Source organism: Zingiber officinale, chromosome 7A (genome assembly GCF_018446385.1).
Source record: "Zingiber officinale cultivar Zhangliang chromosome 7A, Zo_v1.1, whole genome shotgun sequence".
NCBI lineage: Eukaryota > Viridiplantae > Streptophyta > Magnoliopsida > Zingiberales > Zingiberaceae > Zingiber > Zingiber officinale.
Genome location: NC_055998.1, coordinates 126,537,866 through 126,548,778, shown reverse-complemented (window position 1 = coordinate 126,548,778; position 10,913 = coordinate 126,537,866). Strand labels below are relative to the sequence as shown.

General features: G+C 39.0%; 1 protein-coding gene and 1 long non-coding RNA gene across 4 annotated transcripts; one reads left to right on the top strand and one right to left on the bottom strand.

The window, feature by feature from the left end:
* Positions 1 to 1,237: 1,237 nt before the first annotated feature.
* On the bottom strand, positions 1,238 to 2,672 carry LOC122002426. The gene is made up of 4 exons (XR_006117650.1): positions 2,103 to 2,672; positions 1,913 to 1,998; positions 1,711 to 1,813; positions 1,238 to 1,607 (listed from the first exon to the last, which is right to left on the bottom strand). It is a non-coding gene; the product is annotated as an uncharacterized LOC122002426 (long non-coding RNA).
* Positions 2,650 to 9,521, top strand: LOC122002424 (DNA repair endonuclease UVH1-like). Of its 3 annotated transcripts, none has more exons than XM_042557586.1 (9): positions 2,650 to 3,591; positions 3,824 to 3,963; positions 4,197 to 4,285; positions 4,645 to 4,812; positions 4,910 to 5,713; positions 6,570 to 6,680; positions 6,748 to 7,008; positions 8,318 to 8,541; positions 9,090 to 9,521. In XM_042557586.1, exons 1-9 carry the CDS (start codon positions 2,717 to 2,719, stop codon positions 9,298 to 9,300), a joined length of 2,883 nt encoding a protein of 960 aa, XP_042413520.1. In that variant the 5' UTR covers positions 2,650 to 2,716; the 3' UTR covers positions 9,301 to 9,521. The 3 variants fall into 3 exon arrangements, with proteins under 3 accessions (XP_042413520.1, XP_042413521.1, XP_042413519.1); XM_042557585.1 differs by having other exon boundaries at positions 2,654 to 3,591; positions 3,737 to 3,963; XM_042557587.1 differs by lacking the exon at positions 9,090 to 9,521 and having other exon boundaries at positions 2,653 to 3,591; positions 3,737 to 3,963; positions 8,313 to 8,512.
* The last annotated feature ends 1,392 nt before the right edge of the window (positions 9,522 to 10,913 follow it).

Genomic DNA, 10,913 nt, shown 5'->3' with positions numbered 1-10,913 from the left:
GTTTCATCCTAGGACCATATTGTCCAATTGCTTCGATCATTGGCTTGAAACTGTCATATTTGACCGCATTGAATGTGATTCCAGCATCATACATCCACCTTGCAAATTTTTGAGCTGCATCAAACCTCAGTTTTTTTTTTTACTTCCTTAAAGGTCCTTTGCCACCTTGATTCTTGGCATCCAGCTTAAAGAAAGCATTTATAGGTCCCAACTGCCGAGGTTTTTAGGGCTGTAATATTGACGAGTTGACCGAGGAAGACATAGATGTCGACCTCTTTCTACTAGAGGGATCTCTGTGTGAGTCAATATCATCTCCTTGCTCTTCTTCTATGTCAAAAACATCATCAAAGTGAGGTACGGAATCCATGACAGTTTTTTAGACTAACTTTTCTTCAAAGTGATCTTTCATTTCTTGCTAACCATTGCTGGGACTTTTGGACAAAGTTTTGTATTTTTAAATCCTCCAACAAGATGTTGTTTGAGCCTTGTTATCCCACCCTTTGTAACTTGGCAAAAGTTTGCATATTATTCCATCAACAATCTTGTCTGGGTTGACCATTCTCCCATAATTCCATCCAATATCTTTTTTTTTTTCATATCTTCTTGTAAGTTTTCCATCTTTTAAACTCTGAAAAATAAGGAAAAAACAAAATTTTAATCAATGTGGAATGGGGTGTGTTTATTACCCAGGTAATATATGTTTGGATTCTTGTAATATATATTTCTGGATAGATTAAAAAGAAGATATAAAAACAAAGTAATATATTTCATTTATATTTCTTTGTTATTAACAAGGTGTCTGTTTTGAACAAGGTATCTTCTTTGTTCATAACTTTTCCTTATTTTTATATCTTCTTTGTAAGATTAAATGTTCCAGAATCTAGAAACATTTATTTCAAGATGTGCACACTCATTCATCAAACAGGTGCAGATAGTGAGGAATTGGGTGTGTTTATTACCGTGTAATATTCAGAAACGAAGCGCGCAACCAGTAGAAGGAGGAGAAGGTTACGCAGAGTGGAAGAAGCAGGAGAGGGAGGTGAGGCAAGGCAGAGACGAAAGGAGAAGTAGTCGTCCCTTGCGCAGGTTTCTTAGGAGAGCAGCGAAATCAGCGATCCAATTTTTTTTAAAAAAAGAATGGGTAGGATTTCTTAGGAGGGTTTGAGAGCAACTATCTAATTTTTTTTAAAAATGGGCCCAAAAAAATTATATAATGGGCCTTTAAAAAATGGGCCTAAAAAATTATGCAAAAGGGTTAAAAAAATAAATCTGTGCTACACTTTGCAATAGCCCTGCTACGGGTGCTATTGCTATCCTCACTATAGCGAGGATAGTGCCAATAGCGATCGCAATCGTCAATATCGTTGCGCATAGCCCCTCATCGCCCCTAGCCGTCGCCTCGCCTCGCTATTCGCTATAGCGAGGGCTATTGGGGCTAATGACAACTATCGACTTATCTACCTTTCACATACTCGACCTGATATAGCTTTTGCGTTAGCATTGCAAGTCAGTTTATGCACTCTCCAGGTCCAACACACTTTGATGCAGCTTACAAGATTTTAACACATCTTCCAAGTTCAGCAGAGACACTCCCAACAAAGGTTCCCCTGCAAACCATAGCATAAGAAAAGCGTTCAGCAGAGACACTCCCAAGTTCTTAACGCATCTTCATAGAAAATAATTGACCAGGAAACAGCTTAAGCAATTCACCTGTAATGAAGCTCTTGGTGCCATCAATTGGATCTAGAACCCAAACGTAGTCAGCAGACTCCACCTTACATCTGCTGATCTGCAGCCATTCTCCTCCCCCAAACTGCACGAAATGTCGGGCCATTTCAATATCCGTATTTTTGATTCCTAACTGGCAGGACAAGAAAAACAAAACAAACAAACAAAAAAAAAACTTCCTCACATAGCATGTCTAGGAAAGCTCGCCAATATGATTGAAACGATGGAAATTGGAATCCTCCGCCTCCCTATCCGCAACCGTCACTGGACCTATGAACACAGGAGGAGCAACATATTAAAACAAATCTATCAAAACAAAAAATTTATATAAATCCAAGAAGAAGAAGACATATATAGAAGAGGGAGATGCATACTGAGATCCTCCTTATTGATGATCACGAAGCTCCGGCGAAAGTATTTCCGAAGCACCTCCCCGGCAGCAGCGGCGACGTGTTGGCCACCCCCACGAACCGGTCCATCACTTCCATTTCCATCTCTTTCGATGGTTCCGATCCTTGGATCGGAGCAGACAAGGCGACGACCAAGAGGATTCTCCTCGCTAACCTGCAACAGAGCTTTCAACGGTAGGGGCTGCAGTTTATGTTTAGGGTTGGTGAGGAGCGGCGACGACGGGTATGGCAAAAGGATGGCAGATCAAGGGCGGACAGAAGAAGAGAAGGAGAGCGACACCATGGCGTCGACTCGAAGGTCGTTGGAATAATTTTATTTTATATTATAATATAATAGATATTTATAGCTGTTAATTTTTTTTTAAAAAAACAAATTTTGATAAAAATCATAATAATAAGGGTGCAATAAATTTTTAATAATAATTTATTCGAGAAAATGATTTTTAAAAAACCATTTTTATTTTTTTTTCCTAAAAAAATGAATTTAAATTTGCAAGAAAATTTTGGAATTGCAAATAAAGTCGCCGCCGCGGCCCCCTCCTTTCGGTCTGACCTTCTCCCTCCCGATTCCCGACGGGATGCTCCCTTTCCAGGAGCAGATTATCTCCGACCTACTCGACGACCGCAACGGCGGCCTCGTCGTTGTCGCCTCTGGCTTCCCCTTCTCCTCCCTCATCGCCTCCCTGCTCCTCCTCCACCACCCCTCTGCCGGCTCCTTCCTCCTCCTCTCGGCCTCAGAACCTCAGAAGTCCGCCATCTCTGCTGCCCTCCGCCGCGCTGCCCCTGTCCACACCGACCCCCTTCCCTTTCCTTCCGACCTACCCTCTGATCTCCCCTCCCATCACCGCACTGCCCTCTACGCCTCCGGCGCCGCCCTCTTCGTCACACCTCGCATTCTCGTCGCCGACCTCCTCACCTCTCGCGTTCCCCCCTCCTCCGTCGCTACCCTCGTCGTCCTTAACGCACATCGCCTCTCTGATACCTCCACTGAGGCCTTCATCGCTCGCATCCTTCACTCCTACTCGCCCTCTACCCCTATCGTCGCCTTCACCGATTGCCCTCATGCCATGGTCTCCGGGTTCTCCAAGGCCGAGCGGATTATGAAGTCCCTCTTCGTCCGCCGCCTCCACCTCTGGCCGAGGTTCCACGTCCTCGTCTCCTCCGACCTCGAGCGAACGCCACCTGAGGTCGTCGACGTCAGGGTACCCATGTCCGCTGCCATGAAGGGAATCCAAGATGCGATTCTTGGGTCCATGGATGCCTGCCTTAGGGAGCTGAGGAGGACCAACAAGGTTGATGTCGAAGACCTCACGGTTGAGAATGGGCTCTTCAAGTCTTTTGACGAGATTGTGAGGCGGCAGTTAGACCCGATCTGGCACACTCTTGGGAAGAAGACCAAGCAGCTGGTTAGTGATCTCAAGACCCTGAGGAAACTGCTGGATTACCTTGTCAGGTAAGAAGGATGATTGTGGAATTTCTGCTGCTCACCTTTAACTATTATTTGTAACAATAGTGTTGTAAAACCTGATCCATAGTATTTTCTGAGGAGACTGATTCTTGATGTTTTCATGGTGGAAACTGGGATCGTCATATCTCAGGTATGATGCGGTCTTATACTTGAAATATTTAGATACCCTGAGAGTTTCAGAAGGTGTTCAATCGATGTGGATTTTTGCTGATTCAAGCTATAAGATTTTCGAGCTCGCAAAGAGGCGAGTTTACCAAGTAGTTCGAGCAGATGGTACAAAAAGCAGCCTAGATGATAAAAGCACCCCTAGCAAGAAAAGAAGGGTTAATGACAAAAGAAAAAAAGAATCAGAAGGCGGTGCGTCCTCCCAGTATTATTTTATTTTTATTGTTTCCCTTTAATTTGTTGATCATTTTGTTTGTCTTGCTGAACTGCATTTCCATCACGGTGAAGTATTTTTTTCTTCTTTCATTTAAAATAGGCTGGCAGCAGAAAGTCTCTAATTCATCCTTTCAATGAAGATATTAACAGATCATTGATTATTGAATAACATTAAGTCACTATTTCATCAGTTGGATCTACTTCTGCAGATGATGCAGATGGAAGGAAAGTGGATGCTAATGTTGGCATAATGCTGGAAGAAGTCCTGGAAGAAGCTCCTAAGTGGAAGGTGTTGCGTGTGAGTGAGTGAGTCCCATTATTATTATTATCATTATTCTTTAAGATCATTTAGCTTAGTGGCCTTTTTTTTTCTTTCTTATCATCCTTCTTCATTTTTTGTAAAACATGTGGCTGCTATTGGTATCTTTTCAAAATGCTCTTTCTTATTAGAACAGGGTTATTCGTTGTACCTATGATTATTTCTGGAAAATGTAAAATGCATATTAATGTCCTGTTTAAAGTCTATATTAGATCTATTCCTGTCATTTATCTTTTCCACTCCGTGATTAAAAAGGTTAAAAAAAAAGGTTTTTGTAGATGAAATGTATTTTATTTTTCTGGAAACAGAAGGGGAACTAAGAAAAGGTACTTTTATAGGAGCTTCTTGAGGAAATAGAAGCTGAGCGAAGAGAGGAAAATCAGTCAGAGGAAGGACAAACAAAAGTTGAAGATGCAGGGGACCTGAGTGATATTGTTTTGGTGGCCTGTAAAGATGAGCACTCATGCTTGCAATTGGAGGATTGCATCTTAAAAGGACCACATCAGGTGTTGCTTCTCAAATAAAAGGATTAAACTTTGTTTTGATTGTCCTTTACACTTCACTACATGATGCTAGCTAACTTTTTTACAACTTTCATTGTAGGTTATGCGAGACGAATGGGAGAAATATCTGCTAGGTAAAGTTGAATTACACAATCTAAGAAAACGGAATAAGAAAAAATCTCAGGAACCTAAAGGCTTTGGTTTACTTGATGGTATTGTCACTGCTGGATCATCTGATAACACAGACCCTAGCAGCATATCCAAATTTGAAAATGATGCTCTGTTAGCTGCAGCCTCTGAGCTTAGAATTCCAGCTAATAAAGAATCTGTTCTTGAGGAGAATAATCAATCAGATGGTAGAAGGAAGGGCTACAAAAAAACAAGAGGGAAAAAAACAAGAAGCAAAGGCAAGCCAATGACTGGAAATCCCGGTTTCAATTTTAAGATAGATCAGATTAATACAAATGAAAATATTAGTTCAGGGAATAATGGTGCACTAGGTCAACCTGCAACAGGATCCATGCAGAATGATCAAGAAAGTTCTCTAGAGAATGTTTGTATAGATAGAAGTGATATTCAAACACATGCTGCAGAATCAGTTCCTGCAGCATCCCGTCAAACCAAATTACTTCCACCTGTGCAATTCTATGCTCTGGACAGTGATCAACAGATACTTAATGCACTGAAGCCATCTGTAATTATTGTATATCATCCAAACATGACCTTTGTTAGGGAAATAGAATTTTATCAAGCAGAGAATCCTTCAAAAAAATTAAAGGTTTACTTTTTATTCTATGAAGACTCAGCTGAGGTGCAAAAATTTGAGGCAAGCATACGGAGGGAAAATAGTGCATTTGAATCTTTGATCCGGCAAAAATCACTGATGATGATCCCAGTGGATCAGGTAGTTCACTACCATGCATGTTACCTTTTCTTTGCCTTCGAATTCATTTTTCATGTTTGAAATTTAGTTTGTCTGAAGCATCACTGCTATATATTGAATGCTGGTTTTTCTCTTGTGAACAACTTCCTGACAATCATGGCAGTTATATTTGAGTTTCTAAGTTTGACCTATCATACAAGATATTTGATACTGCCAATTTGTTATTGATTCCTTAGCTTGAAAATTAAACTGGAGTTTTCAGATTCTTTATAGAATCAAGGAATGTGGTGTATGGTGTTGTTTAGACCATCTATTTCAGTAATTTTTTGAATGGAAGAGGCATTCAACTACAAATCTGATGCATATCTTGTCAACATGATTTAAACTGTTTATGAGTTCTATTATGATCACCAAAGTTAAGGACAACAGTGCATCGTAGAAAGAATGCAACTAAGTTTATTTGGATGGAATGCTCTATTTAAAATGACTTAAGATATAAATTAAGGCAATTGCAACTACACGCTAAACCGTTTTTACCAAGCAGAGGAAAGCTGCATTTGTTTGTCCCAATCTCAATATCTTCTTTAGCATGAATTGCATAAGATATGGCTTGTCCTTTGCTTCCATTTGTCATAATATATTTATATCAATTCTGAAAAAAAATAACGAAGTGTGTGAACTCTTTCCTTTCATATGGAGTATTTTTTTAGGTGTTTTACTATGGGGTGCAAAATCACTGGAGGAAATTTTGAGGCTATAGATTTACGCTTTTGGATTGTTTCAGGCTCACATTTAGTGAAATTAGAAAAATATGTCATGTATTGTTTGCCGATATGGATATTTGTGATGTATTTTTGTGTTTTTCAATGCTTTCCAGAATGGGCGTTGTATTGGAGCTAGTACTCCCAGCGAAACAGAGTCAATTATTTTACAGAATTCATTAACAAGAAAGGCAGGTGGTAGAATGTCACAAGGCAGAAAAATGCAGGTAATCTCTCTTGTTCTTTTGGGTTGTGAATCTGAAGAGACTGATTGAACTTTAATTGTTTCGACAGGTTATTGTTGATATGAGGGAGTTCATGAGCAGTCTTCCTAACGTTCTTCATTTGAAAGGCATGCATGTCATACCTGTTACTCTGGAAGTTGGTGACTATGTTCTTTCCCCCATGATTTGTGTTGAAAGGAAAAGCATTGCAGACTTGTTTCAAAGTTTTGCATCAGGTCGTCTCTATCATCAGGTGGAAACAATGATTCGTTACTACAAAATGCCTGTCCTCCTAATAGAATTTTCACAGGACAAAAGCTTCTCCTTCCAGGTACTTGAAATGGGCCTTGAGCCTACTTCTGTGAATTTTCACATATGTCTCTTAAGTTTCTGCTAAAATAGGGGTTCATAAGATTCGCAATTCAATGGTTTTGTCATATTGTTGACATCAATTTGTTGGTATATTGTTTTTTTCATTTTTTAATTTCAAATGTACAACATTTGATGTTGAAAAGTTACTTTTAAGGAAGCATCACACAGTTGCTCTTAGGACATCACTATTAGTTCGTAGGTCAAAGTTATCTCACTATTTCGACATATTAACAATAGAGACTATTAATAATTGAAAGTAAAATTCACAAACAAAAGCTATGACTTGTATAGTGTTCAAAGTTTCAAAAAGTCAGTGATATGGAATCAAACTGGTGTATCTCATGTGGATGTATATCCGGACTCATATATGGGCAAATATGCAATTCATATAATTTTTGTAAATAGAAACATTAGCTATATTAACAATAATGTATAACGTCATATGTCACACACACACACACACAAAGTTTATATCTACCATATATCTTGAATCACTTTGGTAAATTTTCAATTTGAGAATTATAAGATTAATTTTTATATATTTGAAATTTAGTTTGTCTGAAGCAGCACTATTATATCTTGAATGCTGGTTTTTCTCTTGTAAACAACTTCCTGACAATCGTGGCAGTTATATTTGAGTTTCTAAGTTTGACCTATCATACAAAATATTTGATACTGCCAATTTGTTATTGATTCCTTAGCTTGAAAATTAAACTGGAGTTTTCAGAACCTTTATAGAATCAAGGAATGTGGTATGTAGCGTGCGCACGCGTGTGGGTGCAATATATAGGTTATATATTATGTATATATATTTGTATAGTTTACAACTAATTGCTTTTGGTAGTATTCTTTTTATTCTCTCTTTTCTGATAATCTCACACATCCATTTTAACACTTTCATTTCAACATTCTAACTCATAATGGACTGTTGGTGCTTGCTATTGAAATATTGGGTAACCTACTGGTCTACGATCATCTATGGGGCTTCTTGACTTTGATCCCCATCAATTTATGGTTATTGAGCAGCCATTTTCCTATCAATTTTAATGAATGTGACTACTGATCAATGATCAGGTTTGAGTAATTTCACTTGGCATCATATGTGGTGTTAGGCTTAAAGAGATTGTTTTCTTCTCCATGTTATACTTTTAGGTGAATGTCAAAGATGTGTGTAGTTTCCTTAGTAGGCTATTCAGCATTTTTGAGTTTTTTTTTTCTTGGGGCTGACATTATTTTGGTTGGATCAACTTTTTCATGCCTTAGTGCAGTCCACAAATGATATCGGTGATGATGTCTCACCAACAAACATAATTTCAAAGCTTTCGTTGCTTGTTCTTCATTTTCCTCGCTTGCGCCTGGTTTGGTCCCGCAATGTGCATGCCACAGCAGAAATATTTGCATCACTCAAACAAAATCAGGATGAACCAGATGAGAGCAAGGCAATCAGAGTAGGTGTTCCATCAGAAGATGGTGTGGTGGATAATGATGTAAGGTAAACACATGGGCAACTATGTTATCAAACTAAAATTGCAATATTGCATCTGTACGGAATTTTCATGCTATTGCATGCTGCAAGTTATGTAGTTGTAGAAGCCTGCATTTGCAGTAATACATAGACTTCATAGATATTATTTTCCAAAATCACACATTTTGTTCCATGTAGCAAAAACATTGATGCATCCCAATCAAATTATAAGGATGTAACCATGTTACATGATTGCTTACATCTATTGCATCAAATGGGGATATTAAGTCTCTTAGTTAATGGAATCTCATAGAAAATGCTCGACATCCAATTTTCAAGATATGCATTTGTAGATAATGTTGACAAGATATGTTTAGATGCTCGACATCCGATTTTCATAAAATCCAATTCCATGGATAATGTTTAGATGCTTGTGAATGATCAATCATTCGTGGCTTTTAAATAAAGCAAGTTGTCATCTTTAAATTGTAGCGTGCACAAAAAGTTCCTTTGCATTAGTTTCTTGGCAGTTCAATTGGATACTCTGTGATTTGACTCACTGTGTTGCATCTCAGGGCTGAAAACTATAATACGTCTGCGATCGAGTTCTTGAGGCGTCTCCCTGGAGTGACAGACACAAATTACAGAGCATTGATGGATGGATGTAAAAACTTGGCCGAACTTGCTCTGCTACCTGTTGAAAGGTTGGCAGAACTCATGGGTGGTCAGAAAGCAGCTCGGACGTTGAAGGAATTTCTCGATGCCAAGTGCCCAACCTTGTCATGATCCAATTAGTTCCAACTTCTAATCTTGTCGCATCAGGGACAGACAGCTTTAGCAAAGTACCCAGAAATTCACCCGCTTTTATTATTCTTATTTAGGACAATTAATTCTTAGATTTTAGCTAAATTCAGTTATTTATTGTATGCCCAGGATATTAAATTTGTTCCATTGGGCGCCGTATTTTTATTAAATGATTATGATAAAAAAAAACTTTGCAGTGTTCAGAGTTTCTAGTGGGTCATTGTTCCTATAATCAGGGTCAACCACTCCTCCGATTATCTTGCCTCTCATGGCATAATTGGATCTTGGTGCTATTCGAGCATAAGTCCCTTTAGGTACTTTGATGTTAATACTCATGTTTAACATGGCTTGCCCATATGGTGGAATTAAAATCCTTGTTTATAATTATTTTGATGATGATATGGATTTTGCAGAAGGAGAAAGAGTTGCCCAATTCATTCTAGAGTGCTATAGGATTCCTCCAATCATTCAAGTCCATGACCTTGACAAAACAAAACGGTTCCTCCAATCATTCAAGTCCATGACCTTGACAAAACAAAACGGCAAGATAAGAGTTTTGGCTCAACAAGCCAACAGTATCCATGTACTATTAACAGAGCAAACCCATTCTGTGATGGGTGTCCTAATTGTGATGATGGTACAGAAAGCGTAACCCCATATGAATATTATGTGGCACCTCACCCTGATTATATTGATGATCGTAAATATATCGAATACCAACCACCCAAGTTAGGAGCTGTAATCCAACACACAACTGATGAAGACTGCCAGGCTCGCATCCAAGCTCGAAAGGCATTTATACACGACGAGACATTGGATGAACCAGAGTGGTATTCTTACGGAGAAAGTTTTGAGGACACTTATCGGATACTTAGAGATTCCAGAGTATATCGTGCTGAATTACAAAAGCAATTGGACTCCCTACCAACAACATCCTCCAGCAAATATTTATGCATGACTCTTTCAGACACAACAACACAGGAGTCTGAGTCCAATGATAATGATTACATTCAATATTTACAATATTTAGCTTCACGACCCTTTGAACATCTTTCCACAGGATACTCTTTTGAAGAATTTATTAATCCCCTCGCAATGGAAGCTGGTGGGAGAGATGCCGATCCAACTAATGCCGATGCCGATGCTGCTGCTCCGAATATTATTGCCGTAGGGACAACAGAACCTGAACCCGAATGGCTAATGGAATACCCGCAACTAAAGCAACTATCTGAACAAATCTATTCTCAAGAAGCGGTTTCCCAATATCGTCCTCCAGCCGATGCTACTATAAACCCGATCGGTTATCCCCCAATAGAAAGGAGGCCCAAACTTGAACCTGTAAGCACAACAGCTGAGCCAGGAATTCATATAAAAGGACGAGGAAATTTCAAGAAAGATAACACATCTGAATGGTGGAATTTACCATCTGCACAGCAGCAAACCAAAGCAATCTTAACATTACCAACGCAACTGGGGAAGATAGAAGATGTTTTCCTACGATGGGAAGCAATCACAAAGAACGTAGTCGCCCTACAAAATTTTGCGGATACTCAAGACAAGGCTGATTTCATTGAAAACCTGTTGGGAGAAGCCAA